This window comes from Pseudonaja textilis, chromosome 10 (genome assembly GCF_049901715.1).
Source record: "Pseudonaja textilis isolate UNSWEBS1 chromosome 10, rPseTex1.2, whole genome shotgun sequence".
Lineage (NCBI taxonomy): Eukaryota > Metazoa > Chordata > Lepidosauria > Squamata > Elapidae > Pseudonaja > Pseudonaja textilis.
The window spans coordinates 25,316,227-25,337,423 of record NC_141999.1 but is presented as its reverse complement, the minus strand read 5'-3'; the positions used below and the strand labels follow the sequence as shown (position 1 = coordinate 25,337,423).

The 21,197-nt window shown below is 58.2% G+C and overlaps 3 protein-coding genes across 3 annotated transcripts; 1 reads left to right on the top strand and 2 right to left on the bottom strand.

Annotated features, from left to right (window-relative positions):
* Positions 1-1,865: 1,865 nt before the first annotated feature.
* On the bottom strand, positions 1,866-5,713 carry LOC113451475 (suppressor of cytokine signaling 5-like). Its single transcript, XM_026722861.2, has 2 exons — positions 5,586-5,713; positions 1,866-4,342 (listed from the first exon to the last, which is right to left on the bottom strand). The coding sequence occupies exons 1-2, from the start codon at positions 5,594-5,596 to the stop codon at positions 2,986-2,988; spliced, it is 1,368 nt and encodes a 455-aa protein (XP_026578646.1). The 5' UTR covers positions 5,597-5,713; the 3' UTR covers positions 1,866-2,985.
* Positions 5,714-6,790: 1,077 nt separating this feature from the next.
* Positions 6,791-14,025, bottom strand: PAF1 (PAF1 component of Paf1/RNA polymerase II complex). The gene is made up of 14 exons (XM_087940231.1): positions 13,727-14,025; positions 13,593-13,622; positions 13,402-13,494; positions 12,659-12,780; positions 12,169-12,235; positions 11,077-11,178; positions 10,721-10,826; positions 10,048-10,116; positions 9,813-9,916; positions 9,195-9,311; positions 8,585-8,713; positions 8,234-8,339; positions 7,991-8,078; positions 6,791-7,478 (listed from the first exon to the last, which is right to left on the bottom strand). Exons 1-14 carry the CDS (start codon positions 13,774-13,776, stop codon positions 7,009-7,011), a joined length of 1,653 nt encoding a protein of 550 aa, XP_087796357.1. The 5' UTR covers positions 13,777-14,025; the 3' UTR covers positions 6,791-7,008.
* A 34-nt stretch (positions 14,026-14,059) lies between these two features.
* MED29 (mediator complex subunit 29) lies at positions 14,060-17,587 on the top strand. The gene is made up of 4 exons (XM_026722862.2): positions 14,060-14,296; positions 15,660-15,718; positions 15,840-15,924; positions 16,798-17,587. The coding sequence occupies exons 1-4, from the start codon at positions 14,060-14,062 to the stop codon at positions 17,023-17,025; spliced, it is 609 nt and encodes a 202-aa protein (XP_026578647.1). The 3' UTR covers positions 17,026-17,587.
* The last annotated feature ends 3,610 nt before the right edge of the window (positions 17,588-21,197 follow it).

Here is a 21,197-nt window from a genome sequence, read left to right as displayed (position 1 = left end):
TTAACCTCTATGATAAAGCTGTGCTTATTTTGTATTCTTTTTTTAAGTGCTTGGTTTATTGGGGCTGGAGGGGGGGGCGGGGGGGGCGGGCTTGGAATTTCCCCCCAGGGGCCTTAAGGCAGGGAGGCCTCCAAACGTGGCAGCCTGTGGACTTCAACTCCCAGAATTCTCTTCGAGTCCACAAGCCTTAAAAGTTGCCACGTTGGTGGGACCCCTGCCTTCATGGAAGAGGCAGTTGGAGGAATTTAGGGGGGCGGGGCGGGGGGGCTGCTAAAAGTTTGCCTTGCTCTACCGCTGGGGCCCCCAGGACGGCCGGCTCCTTGAGACCAATCCAGTCATCTGGATTTCCTCCTCTGCAATTCGCCCCTAATCTGGAGTGGGAGGGATTTAAAGAGGGTAGTTCTGACCCCCCCAGTCACCTCTGGTTGGGGAACATGGGCCTTGATTGGGTTGAAGGAAGGGCGGCTTCTGCGGACCCACTGAGCCTGCACCTGGAAGTGTCAGGTGTGAAAGACCAGGCGCCCGCAGGTGAAGGTCCGGTTAAGCTGATTGACTGCACAGGAATTTTCTCAGTAGTTGGCATCTGTTCAGAGTTTGGGAAGGGTCAACTCAAAGTTCAATGAGGAATTGGACTTAGTTCACTTGTGGCTATGTAGGGGTGCTAGGCTGATACCTCTTTTAACTCCGCCCCCGAGTTCTGCCTGAAGGAAAAAGATAGCGGTAGCCGTTAGACTGACATACTGCTCCATGGTGCTTTCCAGCCCCCTCTAGGCAGTTTAGAGAGGGGGCACGTTGCCCCCAACAACCTGGGTCCCCATTTTACCGACCTCTGAAGGATGGAGGAAAGCAGAGTCCATTCTGAGCCGGTCAGGTTTGAACTGCTGGCAATATGCTGTTCACGGCACCTTCTAGCACAGCAAAGTGTATGGACTTCGACTCCCCTAATGCTTATTGGTGGACATGCTGGTGGTGGGGAGTTGAAGTCCACAAGTCTTAAAGGTTGGCCCCCCCTCGCTCCAGTCTGGGGATTTCCCTGTTGAATGCCCTCCTGCGTTTGCCCTGGGGGTGCCTCGGGGTCAACTGTCATGCCCAGGTTGGTGGGGTTTGGGGGCTGGTGGGTTTCCTGTGGGGCCACACAGGGGCACCAAACGATCTGCCCTTTTAGCAAATTCCCATTGGCAACCCTTACTGGTTTCCCTCTAAATAGGAATTCTCGGGGAGATTCGCGAATACATTTTAGCACACGTGGCACATCCGTACATCAGTTTAAGGGCTCCTGTTGTCATGGGTGATGAGTTTGCGCATGCGACTCCACCCAATCTGTGGGAAATGTGTCCCAAGGTTGGAAAGCGCTGCATTAGGTGGCCTTTTTTAATCCTAATGGGCTGGCTCAGCAGCTGTAGGAAGCCAACATGGTTTGTCCTTAACCCAGGCAATGATCTACCAGGACTTCCTTCTATGGCCGCCTCTGTAGCAGCTGCCCAGTGGCACCAGTGTCTTGGCAACACCTGCACACGCACACGCACACACACACACCCCTAGGCCTTTTGGACCCCCCTCTCCCTGCTCAGCCAGAGCCACCCTTCCTGACCAGCAGTGCCCGGTCCCATTTCGGGGGCTTCCCCTTTCAAAACTCAAAGCCAGGTTCTTGAGGGCCCCGTTACAGGCTGCCCAGACACCTTGTTCCCGTCAGCTGTGGTTTTTCACCACGGGAAGGTTGGGGGTCCTTTTTTGGTGACACCCCCACATTGGCTGTGATGGCCGGGCACGAGAAACAAGGTTTCTGGGGCAGCGGGGCTTTGGCGCCGCTCCGCTCGTCCAGCCCCCCCGCCCCGCCCAGCGCAAGAGTCCAGCATGAGGCGCAGTGGACCAAGGCGGCTTTAATGGTAAAGACAAGGGTACAGAGCAAGGAGGGGGTTCAGGCGGGGAGGGTCCCTCCCCTGGGGATGCGATGCCCGCGAGGTCTCGGGGTCTGCAGCTGCTCCTCTTTTGGGGTCCTCGAAGCGAGACCCTCCGGGTTCCCCCTGCGGCCAACAGGATTTGGGGTGCTCTCGAAGCCTCCCCCGAGCAGCAGCTACAGGTAGCCCTCAACACACGGCCACAGCCAGGCCCAGAATTTCTGTCTGCCGAGTGAGACAAGCAAATTTTGCCTCGTTTTATGAGCTTTGTGGCTACGGTCATTAAGTGAGCCACGGCCATTTTTAACCACGCTGCTGGGCAGGGAATTGAACCCGGCTTCCCCTTTGACTTTGCTGGTCAGGCGGCCGCAAAAGAGGTTTGCTGCAATGATCACATGACCCGGGGCGGGGGTGTTGCTGCAATGATTGTGTTAAAAAACAGGGTCATAAGTCGCTTTTTTAGTGCTTCAAACGGTCGCTAAGTGAACCATTGTAAATCGAGGCCCAACTGCACAACTTGGAGGAATGGAAGAAAGGCAAAGAAATGCGGGATTGTGCCCAAGGTGCTTGGAAACTGCTCCGACCCACGACCCTCCCAAATGTTGTGCGTTTCCTCAGGGGGGGGGGAGGCTGGAGAGCCCCTCGGCAAGAGGCCCCCCCCCCCCACTGGGGTGAATCCCCCGTCTGGTGGGGGGGGAGGGGGGCTCAGCCCTTTGATGCTACAAATTCTGGTGAATTGGAAGTCCTCTGTTTTTTGCTCTGGCTTGCAAAGGTCCCGGAAACTTTCTCCAAAGTCTGGACAGCCCTGGATTTTGCCCCCGGATAGGAAAAAAGGCACCCACAAACCCCCCCTTGTGCTCACAAGCCCGGAAAGGCGTGGAGGGAGACGGGGCCGTTTCCTCCGCCCAAACCCTTCTCGGACGTGCCAGGTTACTGTGCTCCGCGTCTCCAGCCAGCGTGCCAGCTAGAAGTGCCGGGAACCAGTCCCCACCCGTCCTGGAGAAGGCCAGGTAAGAGACGGCGGGTCAAGGCGTACGAGGAAAAGGCAGGCAGAGCCAGGAGGCTGATGGGAGGCTGGGGCTCAGTTTCAGGTGCCCCAGGTGTCCAGGCGCCGCACCCTCACTCGCTGCTTGTAGTGGTACTCCTTCAGGTACTCCTTCAGCGCCCGCGGCAGCGGCAGGTGCCCGATGCCGTCGTAGGTGGTGCAGCAGGTCACCACGGCCCGGCAGAGGTGCTGCAGGCCGAAGGGGAAGGTGCGGTGCACGGGGGTGGAGAGCAGCGGCTCGAAGAACATGCAGACGCTGGGGTCCTTGTAGTGCTCCAGGAGGCCGCTCACGGTGGGCGCGTGGAAGACGCTGGGGTCGTGGACGTCGAAGCTGAAGTTGTGGTTCCACTGCTCGATGCGGGCGTGGAGGGAGCGGCCGTAGCGCCGGAAGCTGACGGAGAAGAGGTAGTCCTCTTGGGCCGAGTCCCGCAGGAGGAAGGTGCCCTCCGGCTTGCCCTCCAGCAGCGACTCGGCTTCGTAGCGGTCCATCACGCCCCAGTAGCAGGAGAGCTGTGTCAGCTGCAGCAGGTCAGGCACCAGGCAGTGGATGTAGTCAATCTGGGTGTGCGCCCGCAGGCCGTCCCGGACCTCCGGCAGCCCGACCAAGGCTGACTCCAGCTCTTCCACCTCCTCCTCCTCCTCCTCCTCTTCCTCCTCCTCGTCCTCCTCGTCCTGCTCATCCGTGGCGGTCAGCGCGGCCCGGCCTGGCCCGGCGAGTTCAGTCATGCCGTGGGCGAGCTTGGGCCCCAGTTTGTACAGGGGGTTGATCTGCGCCGTCACCTCGAACGTGTGGATCAAGGCATCCGGCGGGGGCTCCACGCCCTGCTCGATGCTGATGCGCCGGCGTTCCCTCAGGCGGTCGTCTTCATCCTCGGGCGGCAGGGCGGCCAGGCCCTCGTGCTCGGAGACGGGCACCGTGTGCTGCTTGATCAGCTCCCAGGTGCGGGCCAGCTCCGAGCCCGGGGGGAAGGGGCAGGTGTCCAGCATCAGCTCCCGGAGGTGGATCTTGCGCTGGGAAGAGAGGTCCGGCGAGCGCGACAGGCTCTTGATGGGGAAGCACTGCCCCACGGCGGCCTGCAGCTTCTGCCGCAAGGAATGGCCCAGCCCCTTGGAGGGTTCGGGGTCTGCCCGCTGGGCACCCTCCGTGGCTGGCCTGGCTTTGGACGAGGGAAGGCTCCGTCTCTCCGAGGGGTGGCTCAGCCGGGCCTTCCCACGCCCGGCCCTACGGCTGCTGGTGCCGCCATCCGGCTTCACTTTGGGCCGAGCCCCCGCTGTCCTGTGGCATGTCCCCCCGGGCACCGGGCACGGTGGAGGGCTGGCGCTCCTCCTGGGCACTGGCTGAGACGGCGGCTGCTCTTCAGCGGACAGGGCAGACCGAAGGGGCCGCGACGATGCCGACCTGGGGAAGGAAACAGCCGAGCGTCATTCGCTGCCCTCCTGCCCCCCGCAAACCCAGCAAGAGCAAATCACGAATGGTCAAGTCAGAATCACAAGGGGGTCCTCGACTTAGGACAGTTCACGGAGTGATCGAAATTCAGGCGCTTGGCAATTGACCCGTATTTATGACGGTCGCAGAGTCCACTTGGGGGTCACCTGATCCCCCTTTGCGACCTTTGACAAGCAAAGTCAGTGGTGAAGCCAGGTTCACTTAACAACAGGACCATTCGGCTCCATTGTACATGGGTGTGCCATTTCTCAACCTTGAAGCTGGGTGGACTTCAACTCCCAGAATTCCTAAGCCGTCTGGCTGGGTGCTGGGACTGAGCAAACTGCCATGCCAGCCATACTTGGCCCCCAGGACTTGGGGCTCAGGGCAAGGGGGGGGGGACCCCGCCACCTGCCAAGAAGGATGGCTCAGCAGAGCCTGCAGGCGAATGTTGGAGCGAGAGTGGAGAGACTCCTCGACCTCCACAGCTCTTTTCTGGGCTTGGGGTCTCAGGGAGGCCTTGCCAGCCAGGTGCCAGCCTCAAAGCCGGCCTGTGGGGATGGCACACCGGGGAGGCTACACCCCACAGCTGCTGCTGCTGCTGCTATGACTCGCCCAGGGGCCAAAGGAGAAGAGCAAAGAACTCGCACTCGAGATCACGGCTCTCCTCTCCCTGCCGTCCACCTCTCCCCCAAAACCTCTCCCCCTCAAAAAGGGGGCTGCGTGAGTTTCTGGGGCCAAGGAGGCAGGTGGCACCTTTCCCGACTGGCACCCTTCATGGAAAGCCGCTGGCTTTGCGGGGATCCCCCAGCCCCTCCCTCCCCCGCAGAGGTCGGGAGGCAGCTCAGGCCTGGGTGGGGGCTCTGCCCGGGCCCCCTGCCCGCCCCCCAGGCCAGACCTGGCTTTTGCAAAGGCCGCCTGGGTGGGTCGCTCTGCACAGCCAGGAAGGAGCCCGGGGGAGACCCGGGCTCTCTTCGCAAGCCTCCCCTCCCCACTTTGCGATCCCGGATGCGGCTCGATGCCCCGGCCTTGGCAGGCTAAAGGGGAGGGGGCGTCTAGGGTGCCACCCCCGGGCGGAGCCCCATCCTCCCCCTCCCTCCCTCCCCGCCAAAGCCCCGCCGGAGACCCCAAGGGCGCCAGCCCCGCTTGCCCGGGGGAGCCCCCTCGAGCCCGACCCTCCCCGCGACCCCCGCCGCCCGCCCCGGCCACCACGCACCCGCCGTCCATGCGCCCCGCCGCCCGCGCGATCCGGAGGGGCTGCGGCCGAGCCGGGCCTGGCACTTCCTGGGTGGCGGCGCCGAGAGGAAGCGCAGCCGGGAGCGCCGCCCAGCCGCGCAGCAGCGCTGGAGCAGGGCGGGGATCGCTGGACCGCCCCGCTCCGGAAGGCAGGAAGGGAGGGAGGGAGGGAAGAAAGGAGGGGCGGAGAGAGAGAGAGAGAGAGAGAGGAGGAGGAGGAGGGAGGAAGAAAAGGGAGGACCCCTCTTCCATTGGGAAGCCCATAATCCTGGGCCGGGCAGGGAGGGCAGATTGGACGAGCTAAGACACTCATCTCCTTTGGGGAAGCCCATAAGGCCCGGCAGGTGGGGGAGGAGGAGATTAGAAGCCCTGAAAGGCTCCTCTCCCTTGAGACCCATAATGCTGGGCAAGGTGGAGGAGGGAACCTCGTGAAGAAGTCCAGACCAGAGTCAAGAGGGACCCTGGGAATCCCCCCCTCCCTCAGTGGGTGCCTCCCTGGAGCCGGGCACAGCTGAAGGGCCCCCCTTAAACCCCACCAAGGGCCCCTCGCTTCTCCCACCCCCCCCACCACCGATCCAGGTGTTGCCTGGTGGCCTTGCCAAGTTCCTTCCCCTCCGGACCCTCCCAACCCCCCGACTGCTGAGCAAGCGGCCCCCAGGCGGGAGACTCCCCTTGGGCCGGGGGCCTTTGGCTGAGTCTTCGGCACCTCAGCCCGGGGGGCTCCAAGCCTCATCTAGGACACCCGTCTAGAGCACCAGGGCTGATGGGAGCTGTAGTCCGGCACACCTGCGCAGAGAAGCCAGCCCTCTCCCGGCCCCCATGCCCGAACCCTGCCCCGAACAACCCAACCCACCCGCTGCCTCGCTGGAGGGAACTTCCTTGCGTTGATGTTGCTGAGATCGGACGAGCGTCTTTCCGAGAGAGAACTCGGCTCTTCCGTGCCCAACCGTGGCCCCTTTAAGACCTGGGGACTTCAGCTCCCAGAATTCCCCGGCCAGCCACACATGGATCCTGGGAGAGGGAAGTCCACGGGTCTTAAAGGGGCCACGGTTGGAGACTCCCGATTTACACACACCGTGTGGGACGCTGCACTTGAAACAGCTCCGCGGCTGGAAAGCCAGGAAAGAAAAGGGGTCAAAACCGGAAATCAGGAAAGAAAGAAAAAGAAAAAGGGGGGGCTGGGGGTCGAAGACACCACACATTTTATTGCAACAGAAAAGGCTTCTATGTACAGCAGGGGACGCCCAGGGCTGAAGCGCGCGGTTCCCCCAGAAGGGCAACTGCCCAGCCCACAGCCCCCTGTGGCCGGGAGGGCAGAGCTGGCACCCAAAGGGGCCGGGCGAACCAAGGCCCCCCCGCCTCTTCCGACAGTCCCAGGCCCACCCGACGGCCTCCGTGGCTGCTCAGTCACTGTCGCTGCTCTCGCTGCTCGACTCCGAAGGGGCGTCGCTGGGACTGGCCTCCCCTTCCTCCTCCTCCTCCTCCTCTTCCTCTTGGTTGGAGTGGTCGCTGCCGCTGAAGAAGGGGCTGTGGCTGCCCCGGTGCTGCTGCTGCTGCTGCTGCTGCCGGCTGCCCCGGTCTTCCTCCTCCTCCTCCTCCTCCTCCTCCTCCTCGCTGCCGCTCTCCTCGTCCGCCTCCGGCCGGTCGCCCTCCGGCTCAGAGTCTTCCTCATCATCGTCGCTGCCGAAGATCTCCTCTTTGTCTCGCGCAGCCCGCTCGTCCTCCTCGCTCTCCTCGGCCGGGACGCCCTCGCTGGGGGAGCGGACTTCCTCCTCCTCCTCCTCTTCTTCCTCCTCCTCCTCTTCCTCCTCCTCCTCCTCCTCGGCTTCGCTGGCCTCCTTCTCGCTCTCACTGCCTTTCTCCGGCTCTTCGTCTGAAGTGGGGAAAGACACCGGAGGGGATGGCGGGTGGAACGCTCGGGAAGCCCCCCCCCCTCTGTGGTGGCGGGTGGGCCCTTAAATGTCCCCCTTAAATGGGGCCCAAAGGAGAAGCTGGGGTGGTTGTCGCGGTTTGGCCTCCTGAGGGCTGGGCCCCAAAATGGAGGCCAGGTACGGTTTCGAACAGGTCCCCGAAGGAAAGCCAGGGTGTCTATGCCGTCTGTTCAGACAGGAAAAGTGCCCAGGAAAATCCCCCCCCGCCGTGCCCATGCTAACCAACCCGGGCTGGGCTCCGGGTTCGGGCTGTGAAGGTCTGCCCGCGCAGGGGCAGGTTTAAGAGAACAACCGTGAAAACCAAAGCCGTGCAGAGGTCCTGCCTGGCTCCGCTTATTTCCACTGGATTCCGACCGAGCCCCAGTGGGCCAGAGAGAAAGGGCCGGGGAGGGGCCGGATGTGGCCCAGCTCTGCTCTCGGGGGCCGGCCGGGATCTGGGAGGAAGACCACCCACCTGAGCCTTGGGCCTCCTTGCCCAAGTCCATCTCCTCCTCTTCCTCCTCCTCGGGTTCGTGGTTCTCCAGCTGCGCTTTGCGGGCTTCCTGTGAGGGAGGCGAAGGTGCGCGAGTGGGACGCTCAGCTCAGGACTCCCTCCCTCCCTCCCTCGGCCACGGGGAGGGGCCTTCGGGCAGAGCCCCGGAGCCCCTGTGGCCCAGCAGCAGGGCCCCTCTGCCCACTAGGACCCACCCAGCCCTACCTGTGCCTCCAGCTCCTTCTCGTTCATGTCCCTGTGTTTCACCACCAGCACCGCGTTGGTGCCTGACTGGACGCCGGCCTTGGCTCGCCGCTTGCTGAGCCGCACTCTGCCAGGGGAGGAGGGGGTCAGGGAGGGCGGAAGCGGCCTGGGGGCCCCTTGCCAGCATCTCAGTCCCACCCCCCCCCGGCCCCTTTTATCCGAGGACCCACAGCTGCTCAGAAACTGGTTCATAAAACAACAATGCAGCCAGGGAGGCCTCCCCAGGCCACTCAGCCTGCCAAGGTCCCAGCAGCTCCACCTTCTGTGCCCCCCGGCCCCCCAGTGGCCTGCCCCAAACTCCCTCCCCCTCACCTGGTTTCCAGTTCGTTGTAATAGACCCCGTCGCCTTCCCGGAAGATGAAGAAATAATTCTCCTCGTAGCCCTTGCTGGCTTTGTTCTTAACGTTCCAGTTGTATTCCCGGGCAATTTTATACTCGTACCTGATTTTTGTTGCGGGAAGAGGAGGAGGAGGAGGAGTTTCACACCTTGGGAAAGATCCGCTCCTTCCCAATTCAATTCCACTTCCCAAAATTGGATTGATTTTCTAGCTCACCCAAACCCCTTCCGCGGTGGTGGGGGAGCTACTTTGCAACAGCAAACCGAGGCAAGGAGAGGCACGCAGGAAACTCAAGGGCCGAATTGAAGCAGTCCGTGCAACTTAACATCCCCCCTTCCCCTGTGAAGTAAAGAGCTGGGGGGGGGGGGGAAACCCCCACTAATCCAGGCAGCCCCACCCTTTTATCCCAGGACTCTGGAAAGCCATATTCAGACTAAGCCGGTTGGGAAATGTAAGCTAGGCTGTACGCAGCTGGCTGACCATTTCCAAAGTCAGAGCCCTTGTTGCGACCGCGACGCCCTTCTGGGCTCCCTTCCAGGCGGATCTGAGCCCTGCTGGTCTCCCGGGCGCCTGCGCCCACTTACACTTCCTCGGGTGCGTAATCCATCTCCTCTTCTTGGTCCCGCTTCCGCTTCCGCATCGTGTCGTCCACGGGGAGGAAATAGGCCACGAACTGGTTGCCCTCTTCGTCCATCATGCCCCTGGAGGCCGAGGGGAAGGGGGAGAGAGGCGCGATCAGCTCCCTGCTTTGGACGGAACCGCCACCGGGCCAAGCAAAACCTTTGCAGGCGCCAGCGGATAAAAGGGGGAAGGCCGGAGGTGAGGAAGGGCTGGGCTGGGTCCACGGAGGTCCGGAAAAGGCCGGAAGAAGGGCCAGAGGTCAAGGCACAAGGAAGGCCGGCTTGGCCGGGTGGTTAAGGTGCCAGGCTAGAAAGTGGGAGACGGAGAGTTCTGGCCCGGCCTTAGCCATGAAAGCCAGCCGGGCGACTTTGGGCCAGTTGCTCTCTCCCTCAGCCCAACCCACCTCACAGGGTGGTTGTGGGGAAAATAGAAGGAGAACAATAGGTTGGATGTGTTCATTGCCTTCTTTGTAAAAATAAAGGTGAGATACTAAAAAAATAAATAAAGATAAAACACCCCCGGCAAGGAAACCAGGGCTGGCTTTTCCCCCTCTCTACTTTATAAATAAACCGTGGTCTCACCTAATCATGGCTTGTGACATCATATCCAGAGCTGCTGCCCCGCTGGTGTCCTTGGGCGCTGGATCAGAGTCAAAAATGACCTGAGCACAGGGGTTGATCCACATCTGGCAGGGAGGAGAAAGAGAGAGAGAGGGGTGGGTGGGCGGGTGGAGACTGAGAACAGCAGCTCAGAGACCAGCGAGACCTTCCAGGGAGGGGCCTCTCCCCCCCCCCCCCCCCCTTGCTTTCCCCTTACCTTGAAGTCAGGAAAGACCGGCATGACTTCCATTGGGGTAACGCGGGGTTTGCTGTAGTGCTGAGAAATCTGGGGAGGGGGGCAGAGTTTCCCATTAGGAGACACCCCAGGAAGAGGGAACAGAGCCGCCGCCCTTGTTGTGCCGGAAAGCTGTAGCGGGATGTAGGCTCTGCAAAGCTCTCTTCGCCCCTCCCTCACCCGCCCCCATTTAAACCATCAGTACCAGTGGCTCCAGAAAGCTTCTACAGCAGGGGGGGGTCCAACCTTGGCAACCTCTGGACTTCAACTCCCAGAACTCCCCGACTTTAAGACCTGTGGACTTCAACTCCCAGAACTCCCCGACTTTAAGACCTGTGGACTTCAACTCCCAGAACTCCCCGACTTTAAGACCTGTGGACTTCAACTCCCAGAACTCCCCGACTTTAAGACCTGTGGACTTCAACTCCCAGAATTCCCCAGCCAGCACAGCTGGCTGGGCAATTCTGGGAATTGAAATCCACAAGGTTGGACTCCCCAGTTCTACAGGACTAGAAGATTTTTCCAAGGTCTCTTCCAATTCTGTCATTCTGTTACCTTCCCTCTTTCTGCACAGATTCCATCTCTAAAACTGAAAAGGCACAAGAGATGTTTTTTTTGGGGGTGGGGGGAGGGGAGGAAGGGGAAGGGCACTCACTGATTTCTGAGCGTCCTCGAAGGTCTTTTCGATCGCTGCGATCTGGCTATCTCGGTCCTTGTAGATCTCCTCCTCCGTGAATTGCTGTTTGACAGACACGCCAATTCTAAGCAAAAGGAGAGATGGGGGTGGGGGTGGGGGGAGAGTTCAGAAAGGGGTCTCAGCCAGCCGTCCAAGAGCTTGGCTTCCTTTGCGCCGGACTCAGTGAGGGTGACTTTGGAGCCAAGACACACAGCCGCTCTCCAGAAACACCTTCTCAGTAGAATCAGACTCACAACTAGAGTTCTTTCTTGGTCGGCACAAAGCTGGACGGAAATTAAAAATGGCAGAATAACCCAAATGATCTTTCTACTCACTTAACCTCTGGCTTCTCATTGGAGACACCGTAGCGGTTGAACTCGGTGGAGATGTATTCGGTCTTCCGCATCCATGGCACAACTTTGGCGTGCTGCTGTGACCTGAAGAGAAAAATAGCAACAGTCAACCTGGATTTTTGTTTTTCTCCAGAGTTGCCACCCCCAAAGCCCATCAGGCTAAAATCCAATTATTCCCAGCCAGCGCAGGAATGCCAACGCCTCCACGCACTCTGAGGATAGGCCATTTCTGCCCTTGACTTAAAATGAGCGTCAGGTTTCCTTGGCACAGAAGTATAATTTGTTTGAAAAAGACCCTATTCTAACTACTGGTTCCTACATAAAACCAGTCAGGTTCAACGTTAGTCCAAACCAGTGGACCAGTCCCAATCTTGAGTGCGCTGTACAATCTGTATTTATTGAGAACATTTCTGTGGCTGCCCAATTTGTTCACAGTGACTCCCGGGGAATTACAGAAATAAGATCCCAATGTAGCAAATATTGCGAGAGACCACTTACTCCCTCAAAAGCAGCTATAATGCTCAGTGTAGAGAAAAAGAGGCCGGAGTCAAGAGAGGAATCAGCTTGGGGTCCTTACGTGGCCACAAACGGTGTGCCCAACTGCTCTTGAATTTCATGTTACCCAGCGCCAATTTAGTGCTGACCACCCTAAATTGATTAGATTCTTGCGTAGAGGCCTGAGCAATAAATCAGCTTAACTGGAACTTAATGTATGGTCTTCGTTCTTCACACTTGATAGTTAAATGTTTGCATATGGATATACAGCCAGAGTTCCTTTGGATAGTTGAGATGGGTGGTATATTAATAAATATGTGAGAGAGAGAGGGAACGGAGCAGCTGCCAGCATGGTGAGGCTGAGGAGAGTTGTGTAGACTTAAGAGGCAGATGTTAAGGTCCAGAGATCTTAGGGACTCTCTCACAAAGGAGGACATCACTTAAAGAGCCACAGCCACAAAGCACTGCAAAAAACTCTGGACAATCTGATGCAGGGGTGGGGGACAGAGGGGCATCTGGAGTAAGAACAGGGGCAGCAGACCCTGGAGCAAGGCTGCAGCGTCCAAGGGATTGCACTACCTCTTGGAACTGGTGGGTGCCTGGATCTCCTCCTCCAGCAGTTTCTCATCCGCGGGATCTAGAAGAACTAAAAGAAACCAAACGTGGTCACAGGTTGATCCCCACCATTGAGCCTGCTCAGAGAGCTACGCAAAGAGTTGAGATGCAATCTGGCCTCTTTGCATTCTGTAGTGAAGCTCCTGGAATCCTGCTGGGTTCGATCACTGGAGAGGTAGGCATTCAGTCGTGCAACACCAGGAACTGGGACCAAAACTTCCCATGCTAAGCAATGTAACCGCACTACTCAAGTGACAGAAATCCCAGGAGGTGGTTTGAATTCACAGCATAGTTGTGTTCTCTCCCCAGCAGCTAGTTTTTTAGTGTGTACCTGAAATCTGGGGTGCAGTTTCTCCTCACCCACAAAACGGGCACACCTCCCCAACCGGCATCGATTTGCTCACAGACATTATTAACCCTCCACTGCGATGGGCGTAGAGAGGGTCCATCTCACCATTGGGGTCAATGCGATACGTATCCGGGTTTATCAGATCTATGGTGACTCCCAAGTCGGGTTCCGTCAGCAAGTCGTGCTTGTGCTGCTTCTCGAGCGAGGTGGCCTTGTACTGGACGAACCTGGAGCCGGGAAGGAAGCCACAAAAACCTTCATCCGCAGAAAATCACCCGAGCAGCTGTCCAACGCTGAAGCCCACTCAGAAACGTCCACTGGCAGCAAGGCGGTCCCATTTCCCAAGCGAGACCAGCCAAACCCCAGGCCGGACATAAAAGGATCCCCCTCCCCATCGCAGGAAGAGTGGGGGTTCCAGGGCTTCGGCTTCCTGGGGACCCCAATCCTGCAGCAATTCAAAGAAGGCAAAGAGGTCCCCCAAATTGTGGCATGTATTCACGAATGAAGGGCCTTCTGGGCGGCCTTCTCATCCCTCACGGCTTTCAGCCCACAGTCAAGACAGAGGACAGGCAGTCCTCAACTTACGACCACAACTGAGCCCCACATTTTTCAAAGTCGGCCCCTTGAAGTCGGGTGGACTTCAACTCCCAGAATCCCCCCAAAGTTGCTGCCTTAACCCCCCCCCCCCACGTTGAAGAGAAACCGGGCCCTGTTGGAGGGGGCCTCCGAAGTCCAAAGCTGAACCCCACTCAGCCCACCCATCCAGGGCAGGGTTCCCCGCGCTTTCCCTCGCCTCTTTCCGGGCCAAGGGCTGAGGAGGGGAGGGGAGGAGGGCGGGGGGCCCTCACCTGTTCTGGTCGAAGGGGTAGGTGATGAACTTGGGGTCGAAGGGGATGTCGGGGAGGCTGTTGCAGTACTTGACGCGGCAAACCACCCCGGACCTGCGGGAGAAGGGAGGGAGTCAGGGGGAGGCCGCCATCGCCCCCTCTTGCGGGGCCGGAGCCCCCCGGCGGGACAGGGGGACGGGGGGTCGCCTTACCTCTCGGGGAGCGTCCGGTGCGAGTTGGGCCTGCGGAGGAGGAGAAGAAGCGGACCGGGAGAGAGTCAGTGACAGCGGAGGATGGAGGGGGAAAGGCCGGGGCTCCCCCCACCCCGGGGGCGCCCCCTCCCCACCTGTGGCCCGGCTCCTCCCGCTGCGCCTGAGTCTGGATCGTGGGCGCCATAGCAGCGGCTCCCACCAACGACCGAGGGCGCAGGCGCCAGCCCTCTCCTGCCGCAGGGAGCGCCGGGAAGCGGAGTCCGGGAGCCCGCCGATGTCCTTCGCGCTAAGCATGGAGGGACTGCAGCTCCCAGAGGGCCGCGCTCCGCGAAAGACCTGCTGGGAAAAGTCGCTCTCACGATTGCGTCGGCGGGGGGGGAAGCGCTTCCGCGGGGCACGCCGTCGCTCAGAGAGTCGCCGCCGCGCAGGGCACGCCGGGAAGGGTAGTCCCGCGAGAGCCGCCGAAGATGGCGGCGCCGCCTCAGCCGCAGGTCCCTCCGCCGCAGCCCCAGGCGCCCCCGCAGCCGCCGATGATGGGCCAGGTGGGGCCCTCGGGGGCCGGGGGGCAGCAGGCCGCGGCGGGGGCGCCTCCTCTGGCCGCGGGGCCGGCGCCCTCGGGCATGCAGGTGGCCGCGCAGGCGCAGGACTTCGACCCGGTGCAGCGCTTCCGCCTCCTGCTGCCGCAGCTGAAAGAGAGCCTGCAGGTATGGGAGGGAGTCCGGGGCGGCCCTCAGACCCAGGGATTCCCTTCTTTTATACACGCATGCGTTTATATTCATGCATACATACATATACATATACATACATACGTACGTGCGTACATACATACATACATACATACATACATACATACATACATATATATATATATATATATATATATATATATATATATGCACACATACGCACACACACATACTTTGTTTCCCCGAAAATAAGACCCTGTCTTATTTTTTTTGGCCACCCAAAAAGGCACCAGGTCTTATTTTCAGGGGATCTCATCCCCTGACTAACCTCACTTGCGCACGAACGACTTCTGTGGCCGGCAAGGCTTTCCTGAAGGCCTCTGCATCCCATGACTGAGCTCTGGGTTGATGCAGAGCTTTGTGATCAGCTCGAGGCCTTCAGGAAAGCCCTGCTAGCCTTGCCGGCTGCAGAAGAAAGGGGCCAGCAAGGCAGGTGGGGGTGGGGTGGGTGCGAGGCCTGGCTACACCTGTCCAAAGGTGTCCAAAAGTAGTAGGGCAGCTCCACCCCACCCCCCATCCCCACCCTACCTTCATTTTTACCCGTCCACTCTGGAGTGGGTGGGATCTTAATTGGGGCTTATATTGGGCACACATGTAAAAATCAAGCTAGGACTTACTTTCAGGGTAGGTCGTATTTTCAGGGAAACGGTATGTGTGTGTGTATGTATTATACATTTTTCTTTAACATACATAAGCGCTTAGTAAACAGTGTATCGTCTGGGTCAATTGTATCCATAATAATAGTAATAATAATATTTTTCCTTGAAGGCCATCCCTCTGCTAAACAAACAATTCCCTCCACACTGTCCAACTATTTACAAAGTCTGCACTACTATTACTATTAATCTTCTCATCACTCCTTGTCTCCCATCCCCTCCCACTTGAGACTGTATGGCTGTAACTTAGTCAATATGAATCGTGAGGATACAAGCGACAGTTTCCTAGTATGATTCGATGGCTTATTCTACCCTATGGCTATTATTAAGTGTTGCACCTGATGATTCTTGACTCTTGACGAATGTCTCTTTTCTTTTATGTACAGTGAGAGTATTTGCACCAAGAGAAATTCCTTGGCCAATCACACCTGGCCAATAAAGAATTTTATTCTATTCTTCTGTTCTTTTCTATTCACTTGTACATAGTGATATCCTCCCAGGTTCTAATTTCTGCCTCTAATATCGAACCATTGGTAGAACAAATCCCATGTTAAAAATATTCTGTGTCTTCTTTATCTTTAATGTTAACTTATCCATTCTCTTCTTTAGAGGTGGCTGCTTGGAAACCCCCTTTTAATATTCTCCTTCTGCCTTCCCCGTTTCAGAACCTGATGAAGGTGGCTGCCCAGAACTTCGCCCAGAACACCAGCATCGACAGCGGGCAGTGAGTTCCTCCCCTCACCCTTCCCTCTCCGGAGCCCAGCTGAGCCTGCCCAGCCTGCTCCCTTTCCTTCTGCCCAAACCGCAAACTCTTCCTTCTTTCTTTCTTTCTTTCTTTCCTTCAGGAAAATCAGCGAAGTTCCAGTGCAGAGAGTAGACAAAAGCCTGGAGGAATTTTACGCCTTGTGCGACCAGCTCGAACTCTGTCTAGTAAGTCCAGCAGGAGCGGGGGGGGGGAGCGGGGGGGGGGCATCCGCTCTCGTTCATCGGCCACGGATTCCCACTTGTGCACCTCGCTGGGATTTGGGGTTTTGTCCCCCTCTTTTCTCTTTCTTACTCCACGTCTCTGGTGGGTACGGCTGGGGGGGGGGGTGGGCCCCCCTTTAAGAGCTGTCGGATGTGGTTGTGGGAAGGAACTGCCTGTCTCTCTGCACAATGACCGAATAACAGGATTGGAAGGCACCTTGGAGGTCTTCTAGTCCAACCCCGTGCTCAAGCAGGGAGCCCTATGCAGGTAGTCCTCGACTTAACTACAGTTCATTTAGTGGCAAAGTAACAACAGCACTGGAAAAAAAAGTGACTGATGGCCGTTTTCATACTTACGACCGTTTTAGCCTCCCCGCGGTCGCGGGATTGAAATTCGGAGGCTTGGCAATTGGCTTGTATTTATGACGGTCACAGGGTCACGGGATCCCCTTTTGCGATCTCCGGACAAGCCAAGTCTAGGGGGAAGAAGCCAGATTGCTTACTTAACAATTGCAGTGATTCACTTAACCGTGGTGAGAAAGGTCCCAAACTGGAGCAGCATTCGCTTCACCTGCCTAGCAACAGAAATTCTGGGCTCAGTTGTGCTCGTAAGTCGAGGATTACCTGTAGCATCCCAGACAGATGGCTGTCCGATCCCTTCCTGAGAAGCTCTGGTGTTGGAGGATCCACAACTCCTGGGGGCAGGCAGTTCCGCCGGTTAATTGTTCCCGCCGCCAGGAACCTGCGTCTCGGCCTTCCTCTGGCCGCTGCCTGCAGACCCTCCCCGTGGTAACATCCGGTCCGCTCTGTTCTCCTCCCCTCTCTCCCTCATGCCAGCGCCTGGCCTACGAGTGCCTTTCCCAGAGCTTCGACAGCGCCAAGCACTCGCCCACCCTGGTGCCCACGGCCACCAAGCCCGACGCGGTCCAGGCAGAGAGCCTGCCCTACACCCAGTACCTCAGCATGATCAAGTCCCAGATCTCCTGTGCCAAGGACATCCACAACGCCCTCCTGGAGTGCTCCAACAAGATCACGGGCAAGATGCCCTCACAGGGAACCTTGTGATCCGCAGGCCTTGTCTGGATTCTGGCCCCTGGTGGGCTGCAAGAGGCAGAGGCCGAACTCCGCGTCTCGGTCTCACCTTCCGTCCATCTCCGCTCGTTCTTTCAGCCCCACCCTGTGCGGTGTTCGAGTTTCGTATAGGGTTGGCGTCCATCACCAAAATTCTGCCCTTCGCAGGCCGTAAAGCTCTCCCGTAGCTAGCTGGCCATTTTTTCCTAATTTTATTTTCATTTAGGGGAAAGCCCCGGCGAAGTCTTGCCCCACAGTGCCTCCCACAACTGCGGGAGATTTCAGAGCTGACTACTTAAAAGACCACTTATTCCAAAGGCCCATCAGGCAGATAAATGACTTTCTCTAACTCAGTAGCCAGAAGATGGATCTGGGCATGAAATACAAATTTTTTACGGACCCTCTTGTTGTCAAATGTGTACCTGTAAGAGGAGGACTTCTGGGCTGAGGAGGAAGCTTCCATAAACATATCTCTTTTTTTGCTCACTTTTCTGTTACACTTGATCAAAGACATTGCAACACAATAAAATCTGCCTTATGAGTTTAGTTCAAAAAAGGTGCTGGCAATATTATCTAGTTGGGTGATAAAATGTCTGCAGGAAAACCACCAAGCTCAGAGAGCGCAAAGGACCCCACAGTCCTTTCCTCCTCCTCCCCCTCCCCGTTCTACACACCCTACTTCCTTCTAGCACTGATGACGTTACCTAGTTCGGTAACGAAATGTCTGCAAGAAAAGAGCCAAATTGAGAGAGTATCGAGGACCTCACAGTCCTCCTCCTTCCCCCGCTTCCTCCTCCTCCTCCTCTCCACAAACCCCTCTCCCTTCTAGCTCTGAAGATGTTACCTAGTTGGGTCATGAGACATTTGCTGGAAAGCTACCGAGCTGAGAGAACACCAAAGACCCCACCGTCCTCCTCCTCCTCCTCCTCTTAGCACTGATGATGTTGCCTAGTTGGGTCATGAAACACCTGCATAGAAACTACCAAGCTCAGGGAGCAGCCGGGGGGGCCTCCACGGTCCCACCCTGAGCTACAGAGGCCCCCTTTTCTCGGAGCGCTTGCTCTCTCCGCTCTGCCCCTTGGGGGGGTTTGGGGCCTGGCCAGCTTTTTCTCCTGACCAGTTAAGGAGCCACACCAACCAGCCTCTTCAGCTGGAGAGGTGAAAAACCCAGAAGCGGAGGGAAGAAAGGGCTTTGGGGAGGCTGTGGGCCAGCAGCGTGCCAGCGTGGCAATCGGCCCAGGAAACCGAGAGCCAACCCCCCTTTCTCCTGGCGAGTTCTTTGGGGGGGGGCGTGTGCGCATCCTCCCCCATCTCTTCGTGCTTTGAGATTCCCACCGTTGCCAGCTTTGTCTTGGGTTCTAATTATCAAGAGCAAAACCTGCCTCTTTGGTCTCGGAAGTGGATCCCTCGAGAGCATCTGCCCACCCTTCAGCTTAAGCCTGGGGGGTCGTGCACGGAGCTGCCCCCTGCCGAGCCAGGCCCCTGGCCCGAGGAACTCGGGGACCCCGCTCGGCTCTTCCCGAAGCATGTCTGCCCCAAACCCTCCCCAGCCAATCTCCCCCAGCAGCCCCTTCCTCTGGGGAGGAACCGGGGACCCCCCCCCCGCTCCTAGCCAAGCCTCCCGCCCCTGGGGTGAGGTCCTCTCGTCTCGTAGAATCCCCCAGGACAAGGCAGGCTTGGGCAGGAGGAACTGGGCACCCAAGCCGACCCAGGACCCCTGGGGCAGGAAAAGTTTGGGGGGTGCCCTTCTGTTGCTCCTGGGAGGGGGGCTGTTGGAGGAAGACCAGGGGCCTGGCTGCCCCGCTCGGTTCCTCCTGCCATTCCCCGGCGGCCGTTTTGGCAATCTTTTTCCTCCAGGCGTGGGAGCAGGAGAAGTGGGACGTCCAGTTCTTGCCACGGCTGTCCAGTTGCATCAGCGAAAGCCGAGGAGCCTTTTCCTTCCTTTCCGGTTGTCCAAAGTTTGTGCCTGCAGCTGGGTGGCTTCTCTCCAGAGCAGCCCTGCCTCCTCCTCCCCACCCCTTAATCCCCCACCCCACCCCACCCCCCGCCCTGGTTCTGTTGCAAGGGCAGGCAGAGGGACAGGAAGCTCTGGCCGCCAGCAACAGAACACCCTGTTCTCAGCCGGTTTAGCTGGGCCTCGTTTTCCCCTCCTCGGAAGCCAAGGGAGGCGCTGAGCTATTGGAAAAACCCAGCCGGTGCCAAGCCGCTTGGCGGGAGCTGGGTCAGCAACCCAAAAGTTCCCTCTCTGGGATTTCTGAGGCAGCTTGTCTCCTCCTCCTCCTCCTCCTCCTCCTCCTCCTCCCCACCCCAGAATGGCCCGGCTCTCTTTTTCACCCCAAGGGCTGGATTGGATAGGGCTGGAAGGGACCCTGGAGGTCACCTAGTCCAACCCCCAGCCCAAGCAGGGGACCCTGTGCCATTTCAGATGGAGCCCCCACAACTTCTGGGGATAAATCATCGTTCCACGGGTGAATTCTCCTCCCCGCCAGGAAATTGCTCCTGAGTTCCCGGTTGCTTCTCTCCTTGATTCATTTCCATCCGTGGTTTTTATTTTTTGTCCTGCCTTCAGGGGCTCTGGAGAAGAGGCCTTTTTTTAGCCCCCCAAACGTTGGAAGATGCTATCCTGTCCCCCCTCGTCCTTCTCTCCTCCCTTCAGCTGGACATCCCCAGTTCCCTCAACCATCCACCGTGCGATTGAACCCTCAAGCCATTTCCCACCTTCCTATCTTTGCTCTGCATACTTTCGAAGGCCGTCATGGCGGACCTATGGCACACGTGGCACGGGTGGCCTGCAGAGCCATTTGTGTGGGCACACAAGCCCCAGCCACACTTACCTGCGCATGCATGTGCCTCCCAGCTGATTTTCGGCCTGTTTGAGGCCGTTTTCACCCTCCTGAAGGCTTGAGGGAAGCCTCGGGAGGCCCAAAAACGAGCCTTCCGGAAATACCAGAAGTGCTGAAACGGGCCCGTTTTCCGGCCTCCCGAGGCTGCCGAGGCTTCCCTCAAGCCTCCAGGAGGGCGAAAACGGCCTCAAACAGGCCAAAAATCAGCTGGGAGGCACATGCATGCGCAGTGCAGGATAAGGGTTGGGGGGGTGTTGCACGCGTATGCGCAGGGCAGATGGGGTGCATTACATTGTGAGTGCCGGCATGCGCACTTTCGGCATACCACAACGAAAAGGTTTGCCGCCCGTCCCTGTTCTAGGGTCCCGGTACCTGTTTTATATCGTAGTGACCCAACCTGAGGGTTCACGGCCGCAAAACGTCTTTGGAGGCGGTTGGTGGTGAAGGAAAGGTTGAGGACCCCTAGCATAGGGCTTAATCCAAGCCACTTCCACTGGCCCAGGAAGGCAGTCAGTGGGGAAAACTGGATTCACTTAACGACTGTGTGATGATTCACCTAACAACTGCAAGGTTTCGCTTAACAACCGTGGCAAAAAAAAAGCTCATAAAATCACGTGCAGCTCACTTAACAATCTCCTCGCTTAGCAAGGGAAATTCTGGTCCCAACTGTCGTAAGTCGAGGCACCCCGTGCTCCATTTGCACACACACACACACACACACACACACACACACACACACACACATGTCCCCATCCCACGCAGTTTATCGTTGCTGCAAATTGCAAGAGGACACTGAGGCACGCCCACCCCCTTGGCCTTTAGTGGTCCTGGCAAGGCAGGAGCAGCCCCCACCCAGTGCCCCCAACTCGGGGGGTTGAGAAAAAGCAGGATTCACACGTTCTGAGGTGGTGGAGGCCCCCCGCAGGGCTTCCTTTGACTTTAGGCCCAATAACCTTCCTGGCTGCAGGGCAAAGCTCCTATGTTTTGCTGAGCGAATGTGAAACCACACCACACCACGCAATTCACAATCCTCGCTCCCTCATGCAGCTGGCTGTGGGGCTTCCCCCCCCTCACACACACACTGCAGGTGTCAGTTCAACAAATGGTGACACGTGGGCTTCCTCTTTTTTTTAATGTTTTGTCTTGTTTTGAGCCAAGCTAAGAAGCGTCCGTTTTGGGGCAGGGGTCCCCAAACCTGGCCACTTTTAAGACCTGTGGACTTCAACTCCCAGAATTCTCCAGCCAACTTTGCTGAAGTCCACAGGTCTTAAAAGTGGCCAAGTTTGGGGAACCCTGGTTTTGGGCCATCTGGTCTGGGAACAG